The 26,723-nt window shown below is 50.3% G+C and overlaps 1 protein-coding gene across 6 annotated transcripts; it reads left to right on the top strand.

Moving 5' to 3' along the window:
* The first annotated feature begins 513 nt into the window (after window positions 1-513).
* On the top strand, window positions 514-25,575 carry SMO (smoothened, frizzled class receptor). Of its 6 annotated transcripts, XM_078343797.1 has the most exons (16): window positions 514-601; window positions 1,278-1,364; window positions 8,858-8,897; window positions 12,964-13,003; window positions 13,350-13,465; window positions 14,118-14,323; window positions 15,627-15,836; window positions 15,991-16,163; window positions 16,530-16,749; window positions 16,844-16,967; window positions 20,214-20,306; window positions 21,035-21,143; window positions 22,099-22,284; window positions 22,990-23,138; window positions 23,661-23,795; window positions 24,058-25,575. In XM_078343797.1, exons 6-16 carry the CDS (start codon window positions 14,177-14,179, stop codon window positions 24,483-24,485), a joined length of 1,974 nt encoding a protein of 657 aa, XP_078199923.1. In that variant the 5' UTR covers window positions 514-601; window positions 1,278-1,364; window positions 8,858-8,897; window positions 12,964-13,003; window positions 13,350-13,465; window positions 14,118-14,176; the 3' UTR covers window positions 24,486-25,575. The 6 variants fall into 6 exon arrangements, with proteins under 6 accessions (XP_078199923.1, XP_054093697.1, XP_035110666.1 ...); XM_054237722.2 differs by lacking the exons at window positions 8,858-8,897; window positions 12,964-13,003; XM_078343799.1 differs by lacking the exons at window positions 514-601; window positions 12,964-13,003 and having other exon boundaries at window positions 1,266-1,364.
* The last annotated feature ends 1,148 nt before the right edge of the window (window positions 25,576-26,723 follow it).

Here is a 26,723-nt window from a genome sequence, read left to right as displayed (position 1 = left end):
GCAGGTAATAGCAACCGGAGCATCTGCTGGAAGTGACTCTGAGGTCTTCTTTCTCAAAGATCCCGAACTGAAGGATTTGGAGAAGCGCAAACCCCAAACATGGCTTCTTATCCTTGGGGCCCCGGGATAAGTTGGAAAATCTAACCTGAAGCAGGAAAAACTGGCGGGACTGGGGCAGTGATGGAACAGAAGACCCCGTTAACTTCAGGCATCCCCTCTCTCTCCCACCCTAAGCCAGGAGAAAAGTCCGCTGCCTGCAGACGACCTCAGACCAACCAAGGTCTCCGCCGAGTCTCTCCTTGCAGGTCCGGCCCACGATTTCCACCCATCTCTGCTCCCCCGCGCGGGCGGGGTCACCAGATCCCCCCCAGCCCGGGCCCCTCCGGGCGCCTGGGACGCAGAAGCTCGCGCTCCTCCTCTCCCGCCTCCCATCTCCACCTCTCCCGTCCTTCGTCCAGTCCCTCCCCCAGCCTCGGCGCAGGGGGGCCGGGCTTGGCTCCGCGAGGCCCGTGCATTCCAGAGAGCCCAGCGAGCTAGAGCAACAAAGGAGCCGGGTTGTCGGCGGGGAGAGCTCGGGGGGCTGCGGCGCGCTCGGGCGAAGGTGGCTGCTGGGCCGCGGGCTGGCGCGGGAGAAAAGCCGGAGCCGCACTCGCAAACCCGGCTCGCACCTGGCCTCCCTCGCGGGGCCGGGAGTTGGTTTTAATGGTGGGAGAGGGAATGGGGCTGGGGATTGGCGGTCCAGGGGGCTCCCAGGGCTGAAGACAAACTTGGACTGCGAGGCGAGGGCTTGGGGAGTTGTGCATCCCGGCCCGGGCCTCCGCAGCCCAACATGGGCCCCGGTTTCCAAAGTTTGCGAAGTTGGGCGCCTAGGGGCCGGGGCGCGCCGAGCGTCCTGGGGGGCCCGCGCCCGGATTCCCTGGGCGCCCAGGTCGCCTGAGCCGCCTCCGCGGCTGCCGGGGTCGTGCGTGTGGCCGGGGGGCTCCGAGGAGCGGGCGGGGACGCCGGGGCTTTTGCTGAGTTGGCGGGGTTGGCCATGGCAACTGCCCGCCCCGCGCGGGGGCCGGAGCTCCCGCTCCTGGGGCTGCTGCTGCTGCTGCTGCTGGGGGGCCCGGGTCGGGGGGCGGCCTCGAGTGGGAACGCGACCGGGCCTGAGCCGCGGAGCGCGGGCGGGAGCGCGAGGAGGAGCGCGGCGGTGACCGGCCCTCCGCCGCCGCTGAGCCACTGCGGCCGGGCAGCCTCCTGCGAGCCGCTGCGCTACAACGTGTGTTTGGGCTCAGTGCTGCCCTACGGGGCCACCTCCACGCTGCTGGCCGGAGACTCGGACTCTCAGGAGGAAGCGCACGGCAAGCTTGTGCTCTGGTCGGGTAAGTGTGCGGGAGCTGGGTCTGGGGGGCAGGGGGTGCCGCGGTGGGATGGGGGCACCGTTGGAAAGAATAGGCTCAGGCCTGAGCTTCGGAGAGGGCGGGGACAGCACCCGAGAGAGTTGGAGGGACAGAGTTCGAAACTTTGGGGGCAGGTTACGTGCAGGATGGGACCCTTGGTCATGGGGAAGGGAGGGCGAGGAAGTTGACGAAGCGAGCTACAAAGGGTCTGAGGTGGTGGGTGAGCAAAGGATGGCGGGGATGAGGGGCCCTTGAGGAGGGGGCTTAAGTGAAGGGAAAAGACATTGTGTAAGAAGAGATGCTCCACCTACTCTGTAAGCCGGGGATTCCAGGAGGTGTTCAAGACCCTGGGGAAATTGGAGTTGGACAGGAAAAGGAGAGGGATGACGGTAGAAAAGGTTTAGGCATTTGGAGGGAAGGGCAGGGGGACACGATTGACTGAAGTTTTGAAGGAAAAGTATCCTCCCTAGTGATGAATTATTAAAAGGTAACCAGAAAGTTCTGGAAATCTTTATTTGGGAGACAGGAAGGAAGCCTAGAGAACTGTGACCTTGTCTGGCTCTCGCAGATTTCATTCAGTTTGTGCATCTGAAAAATGGGCACTCTGATGCACGCAGGAGGTTGTGAAGGAATAAGACCTTTCTAACAATTATTTGTGTGTTTTTTGGAAATTTGGTTACTGAGGCTGGTTAGGGCTGTGGAAGGACCCTTAAGTCTGGGATGTTGAGAGCCTGTGGACACTTTCATGGTGTGTTGAAGTCTCAGAACCCCCTCACTGGAGGGGCAGAATCTGAAAAGCTTCGCATTGAACCCAAATGTCCTTCTTTAGCAATGTGGAGTAGACGCTTTCCCCACCTGTCACTTTTCTAGATGAGGCCTAGAGGGTGCTGGGGAAGGGAGCTGGCCTTATCAGCCCTCACTTCTGGACAGTGTGATTCTAAAACTGTCCTTGAAAAAGAAAAGAGAACCAGGATCCAAGAGCAGACCTGGAGCCTCCTTCTTTTGACAGGTCTGGGGTACCCCATGTCTTAGCTCTGCCCAGGGGGCTCGTGAGGGCCCTCATGTAGGGAGTGTATGTAGGCCACCTGTCATTGACAATCTGGCCACTAGAGTTCTCAGCCTTTGTCAGATGTTGGACAAGGTGATAAGGTTCCTGGCTTAGTTCAGATGCTGGAGGAGGAACCTGGAGGATGGTATCCATGGTACCCATGAGGTGGAGCTGCATCCTTGTAGGGATCAGGTTCTAAAGTCAGCCCATCACCTTGGACAGAAACCATGTGTAATCAACAGTGGCTTTGAAAACTCTGCAGATTACTGTAATGTCAGGTCGATGAGGTTTTGCATATATACTCCTTCTATGTCTGCATAAATTTATTACCTGTAGTGTACATGTATACTCATGTATGAGAAGGGGTATACATAGAAGATAATAATTGTAATTTTGAAGTTACATTCATGCAAAAGACTGAAAGAAAAAGAATAATAATAAAAGAGGCTGGGTGTGTGGTGGCTCCTGCCTGTAATCCCAGCATTTTGGGAGGCCAGGGCGGTCGCTTCGTGAGATCAGGAGACCGAGACCATCTGGGCTAATATGGTGAAACCCATCTCTACTAAAAATACAAACACATTAGCCAGGCATGGTGGCATGCGCCTGTAGTCCCAGCTACTCAGGAGACTGAGGCAGGAGAATCCACAGAACCCCGGTGGCAGAGGTTGCAGTGAGCTGAGATCATGCCTCTCTGCACTCCAGCCAGGGTGACAGAGTGAGATTCTGTCTCCAAAAACAAACAAGCAAACAAAAACACCAAAGTAAGATTAAGCAAGGTGGCTTTGAGCACCGCCTGAAATGAGACTTGCGTTTAGAAGCCAGCTGTATGGAAAGTCCAAATCTCTCAGCACTAGAATCTCACCCAGTTCTGAGTTGCTCTCAGAGGATAGTCTTTCTATCCCTCTCTTGACTGAGTTTGCAGAGGCCCATGGTTGAATTCTCCCAAGTTAAATGCATGTTTTTGATGTTGCCTCTGTGTAGTTACCATCAGATCAAGGAGGAAGGGTATGAACCTCTTTCCAGCCCATCCTCTTGAGAGCAGCTGCTGAGCAGACAGAAGTAGCTTAAGCTGAACATGTATGAGTTAGAACCATCTGCTGGTTGTGCAAGTTGAAATCTCACTAACTCTGCCTTTTGGCAGGGGAGGCTCCTACAGAGAGGCCAGCACTGAGCCCAGCGCTGTTAGTTCCATTAGTTCACTATGAGCTCTTCTCTGCTACCAACCACCATCCCTCTGCTCATTCCTGTTTCCATGTGTGTTCCGGTCACACTTTTTCTGCTTGGGTCTCTCAAGTGGGGCCAGAAGTAGGTGATGGCTTGAGCTGGGTCATGCATAGCTAGAGTGAACCCAAGCCTCGTGTGAGAATCACAGTCAGGTCATCAGCTGGTAGCCTCTGACAAGTGATTTATTCTGTCCTGAGTTAGTGATCTTGATTTTGCATTAGACATGATCAATGTCACCTGGCTCTTAGAGGTGTTTTTGTGGGTGAAGGATGAAGATGATCAGATTGTCTTCATTGGTAAACTCTTGAAGGTAGGGACTGGTCTTCACTTTTTTTCAAAGCCTCCAAATACTGAGTACACAGCCATTCTTCCACTCAAGCATTCAGTTACGTATTGAATGTTTGCCATGTGTCACATTCTGGGCATGTAAAGATGAGGAATACAGACACGATCCTCTGTCATCAAGAGGAAGACAGGCTGGGTGTGGTGCTCACACCTGTAATCTCAGCACTTTGAGAGGCTGAGGCAGGAAGATTGCTGAATCCCAGGAGTCTGAGACCAAACTGAGACCTTGTCTTCAAAAAAAGAGGAAGACAGGCTTTAGAAATACTTGTGAGAGGTACTGTGGCATTTTAGGGTGCTGAAAAAGCAAAAGGACCCAAAGAACATCCCCAGAAGAACTGACACTTAACCCATAACTTGACACATAAGCAGGAAATGCCTGGCCGAGGGAGAACTGAGGTGTGAAGGGATAGAAAGAGGAAATAGCATGTACAAAGATGTAGACGAAGGAGTGCTTGGTGCTTTTAAAGAAAGTATAAGAATTGCAGTAGAACTGGATCAAAGCATGTGAGGGGTGGAATTGTAAGAGATAATTAGAAAATTAGAAAATAAAGGGACTTATATCCCATATTAAGTTTTGATGTTATCCAGGGTGATAAGGAGCCACTGAAAGCTTTCCTTTTTTTTTTTTTTTTCACTCTGTTGCCCAGGCTGGAGTGCAATAGCATGGTCTCAGCTCACTGCAACCTCTACCTCCTGGGTTCAAATGATTCTCCTGCCTCAGCCTCCCAAGGAGCTGGGACTACAGGCATGTGTCACCACACCCAGCTAATATTTGTATTTTTGGTAGAGATGAGTTTCACTATGTTGGCCAAGCTGGTCTCGAACTCCTGACCTCGTGATATGCCTGCCTCAGCCATGATTACAGCTATGAGCCACTGCACCTGGCCCATTAAAGCTTTTAAGCAAGGGAGAGATGTAATCATCTTTGCATTTTAACTGGATCTCTTTGCGTGTGGTGTGAAGAAGCCACAGGAGCAGGGAAGGCCTGGAGCCCGTCTTCTTCAGCAGGGGATGTTGAAGTAGCCCTAGTAAGAGATGATGGTGGTCGGGACTGGGTAACAGGATAGAGGGAGTGGGCAGATCCCACTAACTTTCAGAGGTGGAGCTAATAGGACACTGATGGGGTCTCAGTGAGCAGGAGGCCTCCGGTTTCAGGCTTGGATGGAAGGTGGTGCCATTGCCTTTCACTAAGTCAGAGAATGCTAGAGGAGGAAGAAGTTTAGGAAGGAGATGTGGCTTTGATTTTGGCCATATGAATCAGAGATGCTCATTGGACATCTGTGTGGAGATTCTTGGCAGATCTGGAAATAGGAATTGCTGGAGAGATCTGGCCACTCTGTGCTTCCTTAGCCCTGACTACTGAGGCTTTGGAAGGATGCCATTGCCTGAGAAGGTTTATAGCTCAGGTTGATCCAATTTCGAGGTATGTATAGACCTCAGGTCTTTCCTCTGTCTGTCATCTCTCTGGCCTCAGGCTTCTTCAGTCACTTAGCATCTCTCCCCTTTACAGCTGGAAATGCGTTCTCCCGGGCATTCCAAGCTGACCAGACAAACATAATGTCCAGGCCGTGGTCCATCTTAGGCCAAACCTGGTTTAGTAAGTGGGGCAAAAAAGCAGAGAGGCCTGCAGCTGGCAGTGGCGATAGGTCCCTGAGAGCCAGCACGTAGCCTCCTTGACCACTGTGTGCTCTGTGTGGTACATGAGTGTGTGGCCCTGTCACCCTGCCCAGGTGCAGGTAAGCAGGAGAGAGACAAAGGCTGGGAGGAATTTCTTGTTTGCCTTTCACATGTTGAATTGGGGGTGAGAAGAGGAATGTTTTTGGTGATGGTGGGTTATTTTCAGGGACGGATCAGAAAGAATTTTCTTTCTTTCTGTTTTTTTGAGATGGAGGCTTGCTCTGTTGCCCAGGCTGGAGTGCAGTGGCGCGATCTCGGCTCACTGCAACCTCCACCTCCTGGGTTCAAGCAATTCTCTGCCTCACCCTCCCGAGTAGCTGGGATAACTGGCACCTGCCACCATGCCTGGCTAATTTTTGTATTTTTAGTAGAGACAGAGTTTCACCATCTTGGCCAGGCTGGTCTTGAACTACTGATCTTGTGATCCACCCACCTCAGCCTCCCAAAGTGCTGGGATTACAGGCGTGAGCCACCATGCCTGGCCTAGGAAGAATTTTCTTAGAGCTGTTGCCAAACTTGGCTGATGATCAGAGTCAGTTAAAAAGATATATATGTATAGGCCGGGTGCAGTGGCTCACGCCTGTAATCTCAGCACTTTGGGAGGCCAAGGCAGGAGGATTACTTGAGGCCAGGAGTTCGAGACCAGCCTGGGCAACAAAGTGAGACTCCATTTCTACCAAAAAAAAAAAATTAGCTGGGCATGTTGGCATACACCTCTGGTTCCAGCTACACTAGAGGCTGAGGCCAAAGGATCGCTTGAATCCAGGAGGTTGAGGCTGCAGTGAGCCATGATCATACTACTGTACTCCATATTGGGTAACAGGGCAAGACCCTGTCTCAAAAATGTATGTGCATATGTATGTATACACACATGCACATGCACAAACACGTGCACAAACATGTATCAGGAAAGTATAAAATACAGAAAAACACACATGGACCTAAGTCTTTTTTTTTTTATTATTATTTATTTATTTATTTTTGAGACGGAGTTTTGCTCTTGTTACCCAGGCTAGAGTGCAATGGCGCGATCTCTGCTCACCGCAACCTTTACCTCCTGGGTTCAGGCAATTCTCCTGCCTCAGCCTCCCCAGTAGCTGGGATTACAGGCACGCGCCACCATGCCCAGCTAATTTTTCGTATTTTTAGTAGAGACGGGGTTTCACTATGTTGACCAGGATGGTCTCGATCTCTTGACCTCGTGATCCACCCGCCTCGGCCTCCCAAAGTGCTGGGATTACAGGCTTGAGCCACCGCACCCGGCCTCTAAGCCTTTTTTAAAAACAAAATTTTATTAATTATTTGAGAAATGAGGTCTTGCTGTGTTGCCCAGGCTGGAGTGCAGTGGCTGTTCAGAGGCTGGTTCATAGGGCACATGGTGCTTCTGGTGCCTTGAATAGCTGGGACCACAGGCATGTGTTCTGCGCCAGCCCAAGTCTCCAATTTTGCTTCAGATCTTTAATTTTTAATTGTGAAATATCATGTGTATGCAGAAAAATACATAGAACACAGAGGTACTGAGTGACAAATACTTATAAAGTGACATGTGGTTCAAGAACTAGAACATGGTCAGACCCCAGAAGCTCCCTCTGTGTCTTGTCCAGTCACATCCTCCTTCCCTTGCTCAAGAGGTTTTCAGTCATCATTTCCTTTTTTTCCTCTATGGTTTTACCTCCTAGTTTTGGAATCCCTAAGCAGTATATTTCAGTTTTGCATGTTTTTGAACTCTGTACAAGTGGAATTATGCTGTGCTTATTATTTCTTGCCGTTTTGCTCTACATTATTATGTAAGATTCATCCATGTTATTGCAGCTTATTTCTTTTGTTATTTGTTTGTTTCTGTTTTTTTGAGACAGTCTCACTCTGTTGCCTAGGCTGGAGTGCAGTAGGGTGATTTCAGCTCACTATAATCTCCACCTCCTGGGTTCAAATTATTCTCCTGCCTCAGCCTCCCAAGTAGCTGGGACCACAGGTGTGCCCCACCATGCCTGGCTAATTTTTGTATTTTTGAGTAGAGACAGGGTTTTGCCATGTTGGCCAGACTGGTCTTGAACTCCTGACTTCAGGTGAGCCACCCACCTCATACTCCAGCTTGTTTCTTCATTGCTGAATAAGATTCCATTGTGTGAGTACACCACCAATTGTTTACTCATTTTATTGTCATCTCAAGTTTTTGCCCAGTGTGAATAACATTGCTGTGAGTAGTCTTTTATGTATATCCTGGTACAACTGGCACAAGTTTCTCCAGGTATATACCGAAGGGGTAGAATTGCTAGATAATAAGGCATGCATACTTTAGGCTTTTGCCACACCATTTTTCAAAGTGGTTGTACCAACTTATACTCCCACTAGCTAGTAGAAAGTCAGCATTGGTTCACATGATTCCCAGTTCTTGGTATTATCAGCCTTTTACATTTTTGACAATTTAGTGGATATTTTGTGGCATAGATTTGTAGTAATTTATGCTTCCCTGACTGCTAGTAAAGTTAAATGCCTTTTCAAATGCTTACTAGCCATTAGGATTTCTGCTTTTGGGAAGTGTCTGTTCAAATCTTTGATCTATTTTTCTATAGGGACGATCTGTCATTTTTGTAATATTTGTAGGTGTTCTTTATATATGCTAGATATTAATTCTTTATATGTGCTAGATATGAACATATAGGATTACAAAGGAAATCAATTATATTGATATAATAGTTATCAAACATAAAAATGCTCACTAGATTTTCCTGCCTCAGTGTCCCTAGTAGCTGGGACTATAGGCATACACCACCTTGCCCAGATAATTTTTATATTTTTAGTATAGACTGAGTTTCACCGTGTTGGCCAGGATGGTCTCAATCTCTTGACCTCGTAATCTGCCCGCCTTGGCCTCCCCAAGTGCTGGAATGACAGGTGTGAGCCACCATGCCCAGACTGAATTTTCTAATATTAAACCAGCCTTATAACAGTGGTACTCAACTTGACTAGTCTTCAGAATCACACAAACAGAACGTCTTTTTCAAAGTCTAGATCAAATTGTAGCAAATGTTATTTTAAAAATCTGTGAATATAGAAAACTGTAGAGACTAATATTGTTATAACACCTGTATTCCTATTTCTCTTTATTTCATATTTTATTAAAATAAAAGAAGTAAAACAATACAGATAAAGCTAATGTCCTCTTTCTTTCTCTTTTCAGTTTCATACCCTTCTCTTCTCTGGAAAGCTTCCCCATCCAAGTAATTCATGTATTTCTTTATTTTGTTTTTAAGCTCAAGTATTTTATTTTATTTTATTTTTTGTAGAGATAAGGTTTGGTCATGTTGCCCAGGTTGTTGGTCTTGAAGTCCTGAACTTAAGTGATCCACCCACCTTGGCCTCCCAAAATGCTAGGATTATAGGTGTGAGCCACCACGCCCAACCTTAAGCTTACTTTTAAAAAATAGGTTATATCGCTGGGCACAATGATTCTGCCTGTAATCCCAGCACTTTGGGAGGCCGAGGCGGGTAGATCACAAGGTCAGGAGTTCAAGACCAGCCTGGACAGCATGGTGAAACGCTGTCTCTACTAAAAATACAAAAATTAGCCTGGCATGGTGGCATGTGCCTGTAATCCCAGCTCCTCGGGAAGTAGGAGAATCACTTGAACCTAGGAGGTGAAAGTTGAAGTGAGCTGAGATCACGCCACTGCACTCCAGCCTGGGTGACAGAATGAGACTCTGTCTTCAAAAAAAAAAAAAAAAGGTTATACATGTACATGGTACAGAATTCAAAAGGAACAAGTTAAGTCCTACTTCCACATCGAGCTACCCATTTTTCCTCTGCAGAAGTAACCACCAACACTGGTTTTGTGTCCTTTTGGATATCTGACATCTGTCCAGATGTAGATGTGCTTGTAGTCTCCTCTACCGCCCAGCCAGAACCATGCTCTACAGACTGTTCTCCACTCAACTGAGTCCATGTAACATTACAGCATCAGACATCATTCTATTTCAATGCACATCCTGTCATGCACCCCATAAGGAGATTTTGGCTAACAATGGACCACATGTGATGACGTTCCCTTAAGATTATATTACCACATTTATACTGTAGGCTTTCAATGTTTAGATATGTTTAGATACACAGATACTCAACGTTGTGTTACGATTGCCTATAGTATTCAGTATAGCAACATATTGTATAGGTTTGCAGCCCAGGAGCAGTAGGTTATCCTGTATTGCCTAGGTTGACGGTCGCCCATACCATCCAGGTTTGTGTAAGTGCACTCTACCATGTTCACATAAAGATGAAATCTCCTGATGACACATTTCTCAGAAGATACCCTCATTGTTTTTGCTTTTTTTTTTTTTAGAGGCAGGGTTTCACCATGTTGGACAGGCTGGTCTCTAACTCCTGACCTCTGGCGATCCACCTGCTTCGGCCTACCAAAATGCTGGAACTATAGGTGTGAGCCACCACACCTGCAGATACCCTCATTGTTAAACAACATGTGACGATAGTGCGTCCTTGAATACTGAATAGTATTCTATTATAATGGTGTATGTTATTTTACTTGGTTGGTCTTCTATTGATGGGTATGGATTCAAGCTGTTTCTACTCTTTTGCTATTACAAACAGTGCTGCAATTAATAATTTATATTATCTTTGGGAACGTGAAGTAGAAGTACTAGTATAAAATTTTGGTAGATAATGCCAAAGTGATCTCCACAAGTGTTTACTAATTTTTATTCCTATCAACAGATATAAAAGTGCCACATATCCCCAAACTGTTTATACAATGTTTTCTTTTTTTTGAGATGGGGTTTTTTTCTGTAACCTTGGCTGGAGTGCAGTGGTGTTCTCAGTTCACTGCAACCTCTGCCTCCTAGGTTCAAGTGATTCTTCTGCCTCAGCCTCCCAAGGAGCTGGGATTACAGGCACCTGTCACCAAGCCTAGCTAATGTTTGTAGTTTTTTTTAGTAGAGATGGGTTTCACCATGTTGGCCAGGCTAGTCTAGAACTCCTGACCTCAGGTGATCCACCCACCTCGGCCTCCCAGAGTGCTGGAATTACAGGTGTGAGCCACTGTGGCCAGCCTGATAGTACAGTATTTTCAAATGTTTTGAGCTTTATCACTAAGTGATAAAAAGTATAAAAGTTTAAAAAAGAATATTCCTGCCGGGCGTGAAGTGCAGTGGCATAATTCTGCCCAGGCTGGAGTGCAGTGGCATAATCACAGCTCACTGCAGCCTTGACCTCTCCAAGGCCCAGTTGATCCTCCCACCTCAACCTCCCGAGTAGCTGAGACTACAGACTCACACCACCACACCTGGCAAATTTTGGTATTTTTCTGTTGAGGCAAGGTTTCACCATGTTGCTCAGGTTGGTCTTGAACTCCTGGGCTCAAGCGATCCTCCCACCTTGGCCTCCCAAAGTGTTGGGATTACAGGTGTGAGCCACCATGCCCAGCCCTCTTTATGTTTTTAAAGGCCATTTATATCTTCTCTGTGTGATCTGCTATTTGTCTTTTGCCTATGTTCCTTTAGGATTATGCAATTTCTACTGATTTGGAGGAGCTTTATGCATATAAGGAAATTAGCTCTTGTGATATGCATTGAAAATAGATTTTTTCACTGTCTTCTTATGATTTTGTGTCTATTTTTCTGAAGTCTTTTGTTTAAATCTTTTATTTCATGATGTGTAGGTTTTGTGTCATTTCAGAAAGCCGTCTCCACTCCAAGGTTTAAAAAATCATTTCCCATCTTTTCTTCTAAAATTTTAATTTTTTTAGAAAAACAATGTAGTTATTTTTGATCCCTGTGGACTTTTATGTAAGAAATGGGGTAAGGATTCACCTTATTTTTTCCCTAGATAATTCCTCAGTTGTCCTTTAAGATTTATTTAATAATCGTTTTCCTGAGGAGTTTTATTTTTAAGATATGAAACAATATTCACAATGGGGAAAAAAAAGAAAAACAATCAAATTACACATTTTTAAAACCCGATTGTTGTCGGGCACAGTGGCTCACCCCTGTAATCCCAGCACTTGGGAGGCCTAGGTGGGCAAATCACAAGGTCAGGAGATTGAGACCATCCTGGCTAACATGGTAAAACCTCTTCTCTACTAAAAATACAAAAATTAGCTGGGTGTGGTGGCACACCCCTGTAGTCCCAGCTACTTGGAAGGCTGAGGCAGGAGGATCGCTTACACCCGGAGGCGGGGGCTGCAGTGAGCCAAGATCGCACCACTGCACTCCAGCCTGGATGACAGTGAGACTCCCTCAAAAGGAAGGAAGGGAGGGAGGGAACCCTGATTGTTGTTACCACGGATATAAAAAGATTGAGAAAAATAACACATTTTAATAAAATGAGACAGCGTCTTACTCTATCACCTCCACCTCCGTGATTCTCCGGCCTCAGCCTCCCGAGTAGCTGGGACTGCAGGCGTGTACTACCATACCTGGTTAATTTTTGTATTTTTTATTAGAGACAGGGTTTCACTATGTTGGCCAGGCTGGTCTCAAACTCCTGATCTCCGGCAATCTGCCTGCCTCAGCCTGGGATTACAGACATGAACCACCATGCCTGGCTGACACAACTTTTATTTTATTTTATTTATTTTTTTGAAACGGAGTTTCGCTCTTGTTACCCAGGCTGGAGTGCAATGGCACGATCTCGGCTCACCGCAACCTCCGCCTCCTGGGTTCAGGCAATTCTGCTGCCTCAGCCTCCTGAGTAGCTGGGATTACAGGCACGCGCCACCATGCCCAGCTAATTTTTTGTTTTATTTTATTTTTTCCAGACAGGGTCTTACTCTGTCACCCAGGCTGGAGTGCAATTGTGCCATCTTGGCTCATTGCAACGTCTGCCTCCTGGGTTCAAGAGATTCTCCTGCCTCAGCCTCCCAAGTAGCTGGGATTACAGGCATGTTCCCCCAAGCCTGGCTAATTTTTGTATTTTTAGTAGAGACAGAGTTTCACCATGTTGGCCAGGCTGGTCTCAAACTTCTGACCTCAGGTGATCTGCCCGCCTTGGCCTCCCAAAGTGCTGGGATTACAGGCGTAAGCCACCATTCCCAGCCAGCTGATGATGGATCAAGTGGAAACTGTTAAGGACATTGTTTCTTAACTGGCAGGAACTTGCTCTGCACCCTGGAATAGACTCTGAAAGCTGGGAGCAGTCAGAGGCCTCAGCCAAATAAGCATAACAGCTAACATTTCCTGAGCACTTACTACCTGACAGACACTGTGCCAAGCTCATTTAAAGCATATCTCACTTTTCACAGCAGTTCCATAAGGTAAATCTATCATTCCCATTTTACAGATGAGGCAATTGAGACTAAAGATAAAGTACTTTGCCCAAGGTAATACAGCCAGGAAAGAGTGGAGCCAAGATTTGGAACCAGGCCAGTCAATTGCCATGTGCATGCTCCTTACCCCTCTACTATAATGCCTTCCCCACAAAAGAGCGATTACCTGTCTTCACCACCCCCAGCCTGGCAATGTGACTAGCACCCACGTTGGCTCTCACATCCTCACGTTCTCCCCTAATGCAGCTTCTTACTTGGGAAATAGATAATACTGAAGCAGGGATGATCAGGAGGGGCTTTTGTGATGGGCGGGAAGGAGGCCTGGGCTGTGGGGGTGCTGGGAGACCACCGCCTGTTTCTGTCTCACTGACAATATTTTTCCCCTCTCTGCACTGGACAGAGCCTCCTCTGTTCCTCTCCATCTGACTTCCTGCTTCCTCCTCTGGCTTTGGAGTGCCTGGCTCCTCTGACTACCTCTCCTTAAGCCCCCATCTCTTCTCTCTCTCATTCTGCTTGGTAAGAGGAACAAGGGTTCTGGGGTCTGGGCAAATGGAAATATTTCTTGGTTCTAGCAAATGGGCTCCATAAGAGTTGGGTGCACCCCTGAAAAGGTAAATCCACCCCGTGAAGCTCCACCAGAGGCATTGCCGCTCCCTAGCAGGGCATCTGGAAGCAGCAGTTTTTTTCTTAAAACTTAAATTATAGTAAGCATACAGAATAGCGCACAGATCGTGAACTTGGTTTCCACAAGGTGAATACACTCATGTAACCAGTATCAGATTAGGAGACAGAATATTCCCAGCATCCCATGTAACCAGTACCAGATCAAGAAACAAACATTCCCAGCAGCCCAGAGGTTCCTCTCCAGGCTCTCTTCTAGTAACCACCCCTAGAGTAGAGGGCTGAGGGCATTTTTGTTACAATGACTTCCGGGTTCTACTGGCATTGAGTGGGCAGGGTCTAGGGATGCTACGTGTCTGCAGTGCCTGACACCCTTCTACAGTATAAAGAACTGTCCTGTTCAGAGGACTGTTGAGAAACACTGTGCCTGCCAGGTCTGACCAGTGATGGGCTGCAGTATGGCAAAGGCCTGGGGGACAGGGTTGCAGCTGTGTCTGTGGGTCAGGGTGAGGAGGGGTCTTCACCGCAATGCCGTTGCCACCCCCAGGCCTCCGGAATGCCCCCCGCTGCTGGGCAGTGATCCAGCCCCTGCTGTGTGCCGTATATATGCCCAAGTGTGAGAATGACCGTGTGGAGCTGCCCAGCCGTACCCTCTGCCAGGCCACCCGAGGCCCCTGTGCCATCGTAGAGCGGGAGCGGGGCTGGCCTGACTTCCTGCGCTGCACTCCTGACCGCTTCCCTGAAGGCTGCACGGTGAGTGCTCTGCGAGATGAGGTCCAGGCTCTGGGCTGGGCAGGACCAGGTATAGGGCAGAGTCCAGTGGGGAACAGGGGAGCCCAAAGCTTTGTCTCCTGGAGACCCTGAGCCTACAGCCATGGAGTAAATAGGCCACACATTCAAACTGCAGCTTAGTGGCTGGACTGTCTATTAGGGATTCTCTGTTTATTTATCAATGATCACATGTTCAGCAGAGTGTTTTGAGCACTTGCTCTGTTGGATGTTTTGGTGTTACAGGCATCATGGATGACAGGAGCCGATCAGGAAGTTTATCATGTATGTTGGGAGTCAAGGCATGTTCGTGTGAAACAGCTAGAGCCACCAAGAAAGGGCACCTGAGCTATTCTCGGTGGTATAGGAGAGACCTTAAATGATGAGAATAAGAGTAATAATGGTGGCAATAATACTAATTAGTTATGTTTAGTATATGCCAAATACCATTAAAATAAGCTCACGCCTGTAATCCCAGCACTTTGGGAGGCCAAGGTGGGCGGATCACCTGAGGTCAGGAGTTTGAGACCAACCTGGCCATCATGGTGAAACCCCATCTCTACTAAAAATACGAAAATAAGCCTGGTGTGGTGGTGCACACCTGTAATCCCAACTACTCGGGAAGCTGAGGCGGGAGAATCACTTGAACCTGGGAGGTGGAAGTTGCAGTGAGCTGAGCTCATACCACTACCCTCCAGCCTGCACCACAGAATGAGACTCCATTTCAAAAAAATAAATAAATAAGCTGGCTGAGCAGAGTGGCTCACCCCTGTAATCCCAGCACTTTGGGAGGCTGAAGCGGGTGGATCACTTGAGGTCAGGAGTTCAAGATCAGCATGACCAACATGATGAAACCCCATCTCTACTGAAAATACAAAAAATTAGCCAGGCATGGTGGTGGGCACCTGTAATCCCAGCCACTGTAATCCCAGCTACTTGGGAGGCTGAGGCAGGAGAATCTCTTGAGTCCGGGAGGTGGAGGTTGCAGTGAGCAGAGATCACGCCACTGCACTCCAGCCTGGGCGACAGAGCCAGTCTCAAAAAAAAAATTTTTATGTTTATTTAACCCTTAAGCCATACCATGAGGTAAATACTACCATCTTAGAAATAGGGAAGCTGAGGTACAGAGAGGCCAGATAATTTCCCCAAGGCTGCACAGCCAGCCCTGGGATTCAGATCCTGGAAGCATGTCTCCAGCCACATGCCAGGCTACCTGGGTACCTTTCCCTAAACAAGAGGCTCAGCTCTGAACTGCCTTGACACCATCTTTTCCCATTCCTGGTGCCAGAATGAGGTGCAGAACATCAAATTCAACAGTTCAGGCCAGTGCGAAGCTCCCTTGGTTCGGACAGACAACCCCAAAAGCTGGTACGAGGACGTGGAGGGCTGCGGCATCCAGTGCCAGAACCCGCTCTTCACCGAGGCCGAGCACCAGGACATGCACAGCTACATCGCGGCCTTCGGGGCCGTCACAGGCCTCTGCACACTCTTCACCCTGGTCAGCCTGGAATGTGGGAAGAGAGCCAGAGGGAAGGGGGGCAAAGGGGTCCCCAGGGAAGGGTTGTGATCAGAAGGGTCTGGGGTTCATTTAAGGGTGTCTGTGTCAGCAGAATAACCCTAACCTTGCAGAACGGTTTGCTTCTCTCTTCTAGGCCACATTTGTGGCTGACTGGCGGAACTCGAATCGCTACCCTGCTGTTATCCTCTTCTACGTCAATGCCTGCTTCTTTGTGGGCAGCATTGGCTGGCTGGCCCAGTTCATGGATGGTGCCCGCCGGGAGATTGTCTGCCGTGCGGATGGCACCATGAGGCTTGGGGAGCCCACGTAGGTGTCTTGGTTACCCAGAGGTGAAGATGGGAGGAGGAAGGCTGAAGTGTGCATTTACCCCAAAAGGGGCAGGTGCGTGTGAAACCGAGCTCCAGGGTGGGATCTGGCTCTGCCTTACTGCATACTGCATACAAGTCTCCTGCGCTAGGATCTCGGTTTCAGAATCAGGACCTTCATGGTTTGCATCTGCTCAAAGGGGCAGCTCCTAGAGCCTCCACAAACCTGACCTGGGTCCTGTCTCCAAGCCCTGACTCCTGGGAACGCCCACACCTCAGCAGCCAAGGGTCTGGGCACAGGGTGGGGAGAACAGGTACAGGGAGTCCGGAGTGACCGTCTCAAGTGATATCTCACTTGTCTGCACAGCTCCAACGAGACTCTGTCCTGCGTCATCATCTTTGTTATCGTGTACTACGCCCTGATGGCTGGCGTGGTTTGGTTTGTGGTCCTCACCTATGCGTGGCACACCTCCTTCAAAGCCCTGGGCACCACCTATCAGCCTCTCTCGGGCAAAACCTCCTACTTCCACCTGCTCACCTGGTCACTCCCCTTTGTCCTCACTGTGGCAATCCTTGCTGTGGCCCAGGTATAGTGACTGGTAGGGATGGGAGACCAGGGTAGGGTGACTTTGGGGAAGGGGGCTGGTGACCCACCTTCCCTCCCCCCGCTTCCTGCTGCAGGTGGATGGGGACTCTGTGAGCGGCATCTGTTTTGTGGGCTACAAGAACTACCGATACCGTGCGGGCTTCGTGCTGGCACCAATCGGCCTGGTGCTCATCGTGGGAGGCTACTTCCTCATCCGAGGTGAGTGGAGACCAGGCCAGGACCAGTCAGCCAACAAAATGTGCTGGGCACCTGCTGTGTTTAAGTGGGAATTGGAAGCTGCCAGCACTGCCGCCCCCATGCTGAGACCCCAGCTAGCTCCGACAGGGCTTTCACACAGAGTAGAAGAAGGTGACCCTCTATGCAGATGAAACACCGTGAGTGCTTGCTGTGGGACAGCACCTTTGTGCTGGCCAGAAAAATCCATCCCTCTTCCCAGAGCCTTGGCCCAGGGCTCACAGTCTGGTTTTTGTTTTGTGTTGTGTTTTTAAGACAGAGTCTCACTCTGTTGCCCAGGCTGGAGTGCAGTGGCGCAATCTTGGCTCACTGCAATCTTCGCCTCCTGGGTTCAAGTGATTCTCCTGCCTCAGCCTCCCCCATAGCTGAAATTACAGGCACACACCACCATACCTGGCTAATTTTTATATTTTTAGTAAAGAAGGAGTTTCTCCATGTTACCCAGTCTGGTCTTGAACTCCTGACCTAAAGTGATCCACACGCCTCAGCCTCCCAAAGTGCTGGGATTACAGGCGTGTGCCATGGTTCCCAGCCTCACAGCTTGTTAGGTGGAGTTGGACCAAGATTCAGCCCCAGTCAGCTCCTGGCCAGTGCACTTGTGTGATGAATGCCCTGAGTAACACTGCCCACTTGGACCAACCTGGGTCCTTTGGTTAATATCCATGTGCACACAAATTTTATCTGTATTGTCAGTCTTCTGGAGCTTGGTTTTCATCTTCTTTCTGCCCCAACACACAGATCTCACAACATGCATGGAATCAGTGGTCCCTAACTTTCTGTCTCATGCTGCCATCCCACAATAAGCCTGAGCATCTATTGAGCTCATTTTCAATGGGTTTTCTTTGTGAACTTCAGTTTCCTCACCCTGAAGTGCCAGCCTTCTGTTCAGTCCACCTCTTTCCCCTCTTTTGGCATAATGTTGTAATATTGGGGTTCAGGGGTTCAGGGTGCCCTCAGCTCCCGAGAGGATGTTTCGCCAGGTTCTTGGGTCTCCTGCCCTCTCAAGAATGAGAGAGAGGACCATTTACGGCGCAGTGCGCAGTAAATGCCGGACTCAAAAGCGTTTGTAGAAAGTGATTTATTTAAAGAGAGAGAAACCGCTAACTCTCACACTGAGTGAGAGAATCCAGAAAGATGGAATCCAGGAGAGGAAAGAAGCTTCCATGAGAGTGTTAGGGAATAGAGAGAGATGGAGTTTATGAGGGGAAGACAGGCTTCCATGAGAGAGTGTGGAAGGGGACTCCAGAGGGAAAATCCAGGAGAGAGAAAGATGGCGTCCACGAAGGGAGTGTTCATGGAAGGGGACCCAAACATGGAGTCCAAAGGGGTGTGGAAGAAGGGGACTTTTAACCTGGGAGGAACCCCCACCTTCTCCAAGACCCCAGGCCAATGAAAGGAGTTCCTTAGAACTCCTGGAGTGATTGACTCTTAGTTTCTTCCTGCACCCATGAAATTCAAACATAAACTGTTCAATCCCAGATGGAGAGAGATGGGAGTGGGGCATGGTGCTAGGAAGTTCTTGCCCTTAAAACTACGCCCCCTTGTGGACCCGGAAAGAGAACACCTTCCCTCAGTGTCGGGGCCTCTGATTTGTGCTTCCTTATCATATTGTCCTGGTATGGTGATCACTAGCCACATGTGTTGAAACTAGTCCAGGCTGGGTGCAGTGGCTTACTCTTGTAATCTAAATACTTTGGGAGGCTGAGACAGACAGATCACTTGAGCTCAGGAGTTCAAGACCGGCCTGAGCAACATAGTGAGACCCCATCTCTACAAAATATACAAAGGTTGCCTGGGCAGAGTGGTACATGCCTGTGGTCCCAGCTATGTGAGAAGCTGAGGTGGGAGACTTGCTTGAGCCCAGGAGGTTGAGGGTGCAGTGAGCCATGATCATGCCACTGTACTCTAGCCTGGGTGACAAAGTGAGACCCTGTCTCAAACAAAACAAGACATGAAGAAGATATGAGTTGGCTGAGTGTGGTGGCTCACACCTGTATTCCCAGCACTTTGTAAACTGAGGCAGACAGATCATGAGGTCAGATTGAGACCATCCTGGCTACCACGGTGAAACCCTGTCTCCACTAGAAATACAAAAATTAGCCGGGCATGGTGGTGTGCACCTGTAATCCCAGCTACTCCAGAGGCTGACACAGGAGAATCGCTTAAACCCAGGAAGTGGAGGTTGCAGTGAGCCGAGATGACACCACTGAATTCCAGCCTGGGTGATAGAACGAGATTCCATCTCAAAAAAAAAAAAAAAAATAGAAATGAGTCCAAATTGAGATGTGTTGTAAAATGTGAAATATACACTATATTTAAAAAAAACAGCGGAAAAAAATGTAAAATATTTCAGTAATTTGTTATAAGGATTATATGTTGAAATGATTTTATTTTTAATAGAGTAGGTTTGTAAAATATGTTGATATTAGTTTTGTTTGTTTCTTTTTACTTGTTTTAAGTGGCTACTAGAAACTTTGTCATTATATATGTGGCTCACATTATATTTCTATGGGAAGGCTGGGCGTGATGGCTCACGCCTATAATCCCAACACTTTAGGAGGCCACGGTAGGCGGATCATCTGAGTTCAGGACTTAAGACCATCCTGGCCAACATGGTGAAACCCCGTCTCTACACAAATATAAAAATTAGCCGGGCATTATGGTGTGAGCCTGTAATCCCAGCTGCTTAGGAGGCTGAGGCAGGAGAATCGCTTGAACCCCGGAGGTGGAGGTTGCAGAGAGCTGAGATTGCACCATTGCACTCCAGCCTGGGTGGCAGGGTGAGACTTTGTCTCCAGATAGATAGATAGATAGATAGATTAGATAAATATATATTATAGATCAATAGATATAATAGATCTCTCGATCTATATATATTTCTATTGGATAGCACTATTCTTGAGTCTGTTTTATGCCTTTTCCATCAGAACAGCTTTGATCTGGCCACCTTCCTCAGGGGCAGCTGGGCCATGACCGAGGCTCCCTCTTCTTAAGTGTCTGTCTAGGTTCTGCCCTGTAATCCCAGTCCCTGGCAGACCTGCCACCAGCTGCTCACCATTTCTCCAGGGTCTCTACTCCCCAGGCTTTCAATCAGCACAGGGGTCATCAGACTCGGGACTCCAGAACCTTAGGCCCCTCCTCCCACACACCCATCCTTTCCAGCAGGGTAGCCTCACCCCTGCTAATGTCTGAGCTCCCCCTTCTGTTCAGGAGTCATGACTCTGTTCTCCATCAAGAGCAACCACCCCGGGCTGCTTAGTGAGAAGGCCGCCAGCAAGATCAACGAGACCATGCTGCGCCTGGGTGAGTGGCCCTGGGGACTTCAGTCTGAGGTCCTGGCCAGCCCAACACTGTACCCTCTGAGGCTATGCCACTGTCAGGATGCAGTAAGTCAGTGGGACAAGTTAGTCATGGGGACAAGGACAAGGGGTGTGTGTAGGTAGTAGTGATAGTGGCAGCTCAAAAGAAGGGGCCCTACTTGGGCAATCAAGTTCATGCCGGCACTGCTTCCTCCTCCCACCACACCCCACATGGGCCCTCTCACAGTTGCCTCAAGTGCCCTTCTTTATTTTAGAGAAAGCAGTTCTTGGCCAGACTCAGTGCCTCCTGCCTGTAATCGCAGCACTTTGGGAGGTCAAGGTGGGTGGATCACGAGGTCAGGAGTTCAAGACCAGACTGGCCAAGATGGTGAAACCCCGTCTCTACTAAAATCACAAAACTTGGCCAGGCACAGTGGCAGGTGCCTGTAATCCCAGCTACTTGGGAGGCTGAGGCAGGAGAGTTGCTTGAACCCCGGGTGGCAGAGGTGCAGTGAGCCAAGATCACGTCATTGCGTGCCAACCTAAGCAAAAGAGCAAGACTCCGTCTCAAAAAAAAAAAAAAAAGAGAAAGCAGTTCTCAGACTGAGCCCAGCACGAGTTCACCCCAGCCCCTGCGGTCTTTCAGGCCTCGGTGGAGCAGACTCCCTCCTCCCCGCTGCTGCTGTGGGCTCTGGGCTTGATAATGTCCTGTCCTGCCTCCATCCTCCACAGGGATTTTTGGCTTCCTGGCCTTTGGTTTTGTGCTCATTACCTTCAGCTGCCACTTCTACGACTTCTTCAACCAGGCTGAGTGGGAGCGCAGCTTCCGGGACTATGTACTGTGAGTGAGGGGCCTGGAGACAGCAGGGGTGGGAGTAGAACCAGGGCTGTAAGGACACCTACCTCCACCCACCTGGCAGCAGGGATTGGCCAGGCCCCTGCCGCAGACAGCAGATTCAACTGATGGTGTCTTGGTGCACAAGGCCTCAGTCTCTGTAGTTTCTCAAACATGGCAAATAACATTTGAGTCCCTCCCACCCCTGCCCCTCCCTCTGCACCGCCTTGGTTGCCGGGCTGGTGCACATGTGACTGTTAAGCAGCTATTTCAGCTTCGGCTTCTCTGACCGATGCTAAGTTGCACTCTAATACTGTGTGTGTTCCCGCAGAGCCTGTTGTAGATCCCCGCAAGGGACCAGTTACCTCTCTACCATATGTTAATGAGCTGCTAACGTCAGCTAGTTTTGCTTGTGCCTTTTCATGTCATAATGAGGACGGATTGGAGAGAGTCAGACATCTCTACTGCTGAGAGAAGTGCAGCACCGTTACAAGGACAGCCGCTAAAATGGATGCTAGTCCAAGCCATGGCTGCTTCAGGCTCTCCCTTAAAGGTTCCAGCTTCCAGTCTGGGACGGTTTAAACCACAATGATGCCTGAGTCTCTGCCCCAGAGATTTGATTTAATTGTCTGGGGTGGGGCCCAGACATCAGTAGCTATTAAAAGCTCCCCAGTTGATTCTAATGAGTACCCAGGGTTGAGATCAGTGCTGTGGGGCTTAGCCCTTTCTAAAGTTTTTGGATTGATTGTCTGAGTCTACCTAGTAGACTCAGAAAGCCCCACCTGTAGTCTCAGCTACTTGGGAAGCTGAAGCAGGAGATTGCCTGAACCCAGGAGTTGGAGGTTGCGGTGGGCTGTGATCATGCCACTGTACTCTAGCCCGGGTGACAGAGCAAGACCCTGTCTCAAAAAACAGAGAGAAAAAAAGGAAAGCCTCACCTGTCTCCCTTCCCTCACCATAGGTGCCAGGCCAATGTGACCATCGGGCTGCCCACCAAGAAGCCCATCCCTGATTGTGAAATCAAGAATCGCCCGAGCCTTCTGGTGGAGAAGATCAACCTGTTTGCCATGTTTGGAACTGGCATCGCCATGAGCACCTGGGTCTGGACTAAGGCCACGCTGCTCATCTGGAGGCGAACCTGGTGCAGGTGGGGGTGGCAGCCAGCCCCTCCTGCCCCGCCCACCTCACCCTCAGCCTTGGGACCCCATCCTTATTTTTTTTGAGATGGAGTCTTAATCTGTCACCCAAGCTGGAGTGCAGTGGCGCAGCTCAGGGTTTACTGCAACCTCTGCCTCCTGGGTTCAAGTGATTGTCCTGCCTCGACCTCCCAAGTAGCTGGGACTACAGGGCACGTGTCACCGTGCCTGGCTAATTTTTGCATTTTTAGTAGAGTCCAGGTTTCACCATGTTGGCAAGGATAGTCTTGATAGCTTGGCCTCGTGATCCGCCCGCTTCGGCCTCCCAAAGTGCTGGGATTACAGGCGTGAGCCACCACACCTGCAGGGATACCATCTTTAGGTTTTGGCAGGTCCTCCTTCCAGCACAGCCTTGGTCAGTGGTTCACCACTGCCCCCTGGTGGCACCTCCTGTCCTTGGGGGGACCAAGGCCTGGGCCAAGTGCAGAGCCAGCTGCTAGCATCTTCTAAGAGTGGAGTGCTTGGGGGGCTGGCTACACAGTAGCTCTGCATTCTAGTCACACTTCTTTGCAGAGGCCTCTACTCCTCAGTCCTTGAGGGACATGAGGCCCTCCGAGGCCGCCTTCTCTGGAAAGAAGGGCATCGCGGGCCCTACCCCAGATTTGATGGGAAGCGACTGCTTCTTCACCCATCTTCCCTATCCCTTCTGCTCTCAGGTTGACTGGTCAGAGTGACGATGAGCCCAAGCGGATCAAGAAGAGCAAGATGATTGCCAAGGCCTTCTCCAAGCGGCATGAGCTGCTGCAGAACCCGGGCCAGGAGCTGTCCTTCAGCATGCACACCGTGTCCCACGACGGGCCCGTGGGTGAGCCTCACCCCCCTCCACCGGAGCCACCTGGCCCCGCAGAGCCCGTGTGCTCATCTCTCCTAGGCTGCTAGGGGCCCACAGATTGTTTGGAAGACCGACTGAGGGGCAAGATGCCCCTCTCCCACCCCATCACTCACATGCCCATTCTTCCCCAGGCCTGTCCCACCCTCTGGGGGACTCTCCCCTCTGTTTCTGCCCCTGGGTGGGGTTGCTGGTGCTTGGGTTCCAAGAGGACTCCCCTCTCTCTCCCTTCTCCAAAATTCTCCAATTGCTAACCCTGGGCAAGAGTAAGTCAGGGTTCCAGTAATTGGATTTCTAGCCTCCAGTGAGGCCTTTGGGGACCTGAGGCCCCTCTCTTCAGATTCTGAAGGGGTAGAGATCACCGTGATTTCAGGGTGAGCTTTCTCTGGTGAGCAGGAGGGAGTGCCTGTGGGAAGATGAATGGCACTGGGTATGGGAGGCACTGCCAGAGACCAGGGAATCACTGTTCCTTCTCCTTTCTTCCTTCTGTCCCCACAGCGGGCTTGGCCTTTGACCTCAATGAGCCCTCAGCTGATGTCTCCTCTGCCTGGGCCCAGCATGTCACCAAGATGGTGGCTCGGAGAGGAGCCATACTGCCCCAGGACATTTCTGTCACCCCTGTGGCAACTCCAGGTATGAGTTCCAGCTTCTCGAGGAAGGTGGGGGGCACAGAGGCTGGGGGTTTCTGGGACTGGAGTACGGGGGCTGTCAGAGAAGGAGGAAGAGGAAGGAAAGGCCCCAGAGGATCTGCAGGGTGGGGCTGAGCCTCGAAAAGTCTAAAGGTCTGGGCCCCAGAGCTAACCTCAAAAAGTCTAAAGGTAAGGGCGCCCAGGGGAGCAGGGGTGGCATGGACAGAGCCAGGGCCCCAGGCTCGTGTTCCCTCTCCTCCTGTCAGTGCCCCCAGAAGAACAAGCCAACCTGTGGCTGGTTGAGGCAGAGATCTCCCCAGAGCTGCAGAAGCGCCTGGGCCAGAAGAAGAAGAGGAGGAAGAGGAAGAAGGAGGTGTGCCCACTGGCACCACCTCCTGAGCTTCACCCCCCTGCCCCTGCCCCCAGTACCGTTCCTCGACTGCCTCAGCTGCCCCGGCAGAAATGCCTGGTGGCTGCAGGTGCCTGGGGAGCTGGGGACTCTTGCCGACAGGGAGCCTGGACCCTGGTCTCCAACCCATTCTGCCCAGAGCCCAGTCCCCCTCAGGGTCCGTTTCTGCCCAGTGCACCGGCCCCCATGGCCTGGGCTCATGGCCGCCGACAGGGTCTGGGGCCCATTCACTCTCGCACCAACCTGATGGAGGCAGAGCTCATGGATGCAGACTCGGACTTCTGAGCCTGCAGAGCAGGACCTGGGACAGGAAAGAGAGGAACCAATACCATTTGAGGCTCTTCCTCACTGAACATGCTTCCCCAGGATCCAGTCTCCCAGAGAACCTGTGAGCTAAATGCCCTCCCAGGAGAGTTCTGGATGTCTGGCTCAAAGCAGCGGGACTGTGGAAAAGAGCCTGACATCTCCACAGGGAGGCCTCACCCCAGGGGCAGGGCCCTGGAGCTCAGGTTCCTTGTTTCTGCTCTGTCAGCTGTAGCCTGGCTGGCAACATCTGCTCCAACAGGGGCAGGGGGGATGCAGAGCTTGTGGTGGGGTAGGAATGGTGGAGGCAAAGGTGACAGTTCCCGAAGTGGGCTGTGATGGCCAGGGAGGCAGCCTAGCCCATGTCTGGCAGATGAGGGCTGGCTGCTGTTCTCTGGGCTGATGGGAGCCCTTTCCTGGCACTCTCAGTCCAAAAGTGTTTATTGTGTCATTAGTCCTTTGTCTAAGCAGGGCCAGGGCTCCCTCTTCCTCTCCCAGGTATTTGTGGGGCTGGAAGTGCCTGCTGCCACAGGGGCTATATCCCCTCTTAATAGGTGGCCCTACCCCAAACCCATCTTTTGTTCTCCTGTATCCTCCTTCCCCTGTTCCATTTCAGTTCAGTTTTAGAGGTGCCAACCTCTTCCCATTTCCTTTTTGTTGATGAGGACCCAGAGCTGCCACACACACTCACCCCTACCCCCCTCCCCTCGCTGCTGGGCCGGTCTCCACAGGAGAGACTGCACTCTAGGGCCTCGGCCTGGAGCGGGATAGGAGCAGTGAGTGACGGGGCCTCCAAGAGAGGTGTCATCTCTTCCTCACACCCATTCAGTGGCGGATGGGCCTCTAGACTTGAGAGGCTACCCTGGGAAGCTGCTGTAGCTTCAGCCAGGCAAGAAAGAGCATCTTTCCACTTCTACAACCGGTGGTGAGGAGATTACCACCTTCCATACCCTCCAACCATGTCTCCAAGGTCCCACTTTCAAGAATCAGATAGCAGGAAGCCATAGATGCTGGCTGGGTTCCAGGTTATGGGGGAGAAGGAAATACAGTCAATAAAAGGTTTTTGTATAAACTCTTGGTGTGTTCTTTTTTAAGATAAGAGTCTCACTCTATCCCCCAAACTGGAGTGCAGTGGCGTGAGATCAGCTTACTGCAACCTCCGTCTACTGGATTGAAGCAATTCTCCTGCCTCAGCCTCCTGAGTAGCTGGTACAGGTGCCCACCACCATGCCTGGCTAATTTTTTTATTTTTAGCAGAGATGGGGTTTCATCATGTTGGCCAGGCTGGTCTCAAACTCCTAACCTCAAGTGATCTGCCTGCCTCGGGCTCTAAAGGGCTGGCATTACAGGCGTGAGCCACCATGCCCGGCTAGTGTGTTCTTTCTTCTGTGGGCCGCGGTCCTGGCCTCCTTACCTTGTGTTGGTCCTGATCTCTTTTGTCTTCCATGTCTTCCCAAGGCTGTTCTGAAAGGCCAAGAGCTTGATGCTAATGTGACCACGGCTGACAGTCAGATGTCAGGCTGATGGTAGCCTCATGTGCTGGCTATCCGCCTGAGCTAGTCGGCTCTATATGAACAAAAGCCCTTCTGTGGCCACAGCTGCCTCGCTGGGCACTGATCACAAGATAATTGAGCACAGGCATGCAGCTTCTGGAGTGATGGTGTCTCCTTTATGGGAGTGGAGATGGGCAGGGCTCCTCGAGACAATCCTGGACCCCATCTCTCAGTCTCTTCCTTCTACCAGGGATGTCCATCAGGCCAGGTGCATTCTGATCCACTACTTCCTCCCCGGCCAGTCACGGACACCTGTTAGCCCCACTTCCTCCAATGAGATAATCAGTAGAAGATGGGGAACTGGGGTGCAAGGGCTCGGGATTATGAGAGAAGGAGGTCCATGGAGCAAAGGGGCTAGTGCCCACAGACCTGGTGGGTATTGTGGAGTACAGGCCAGTCTTGTTCGGGAGTTGTTTTTTTTTTTTTGAAATGGAGTTTCCGCCGGTCTCGGGGACTCATGCCTGTAATCCCAGCACTTTGGGAGGCCAAGGTGGGTGGATTACCTGAGGTCAGGAGTTCAAGACGAGCCTGGCCAACATGGTGAAACTCTGTTTCTACTAAAGACACAAAAATTAGCAGGGTGTTGGTGGTGTGTGCCTGTAATCCCAGCTACTCGGGAAGCTGAGTCAGGAGAATCACTTGAACCAGGAAGTAGAGATTGCAGTGA

The sequence above is a fragment of the Callithrix jacchus genome, chromosome 11 (assembly GCF_049354715.1).
Source record: "Callithrix jacchus isolate 240 chromosome 11, calJac240_pri, whole genome shotgun sequence".
In the NCBI taxonomy this organism is placed as follows: Eukaryota; Metazoa; Chordata; class Mammalia; order Primates; family Cebidae; genus Callithrix; species Callithrix jacchus.
Note: the sequence above shows the minus strand (reverse complement) of the source record. Positions and strands in the feature narration are given on the sequence as shown.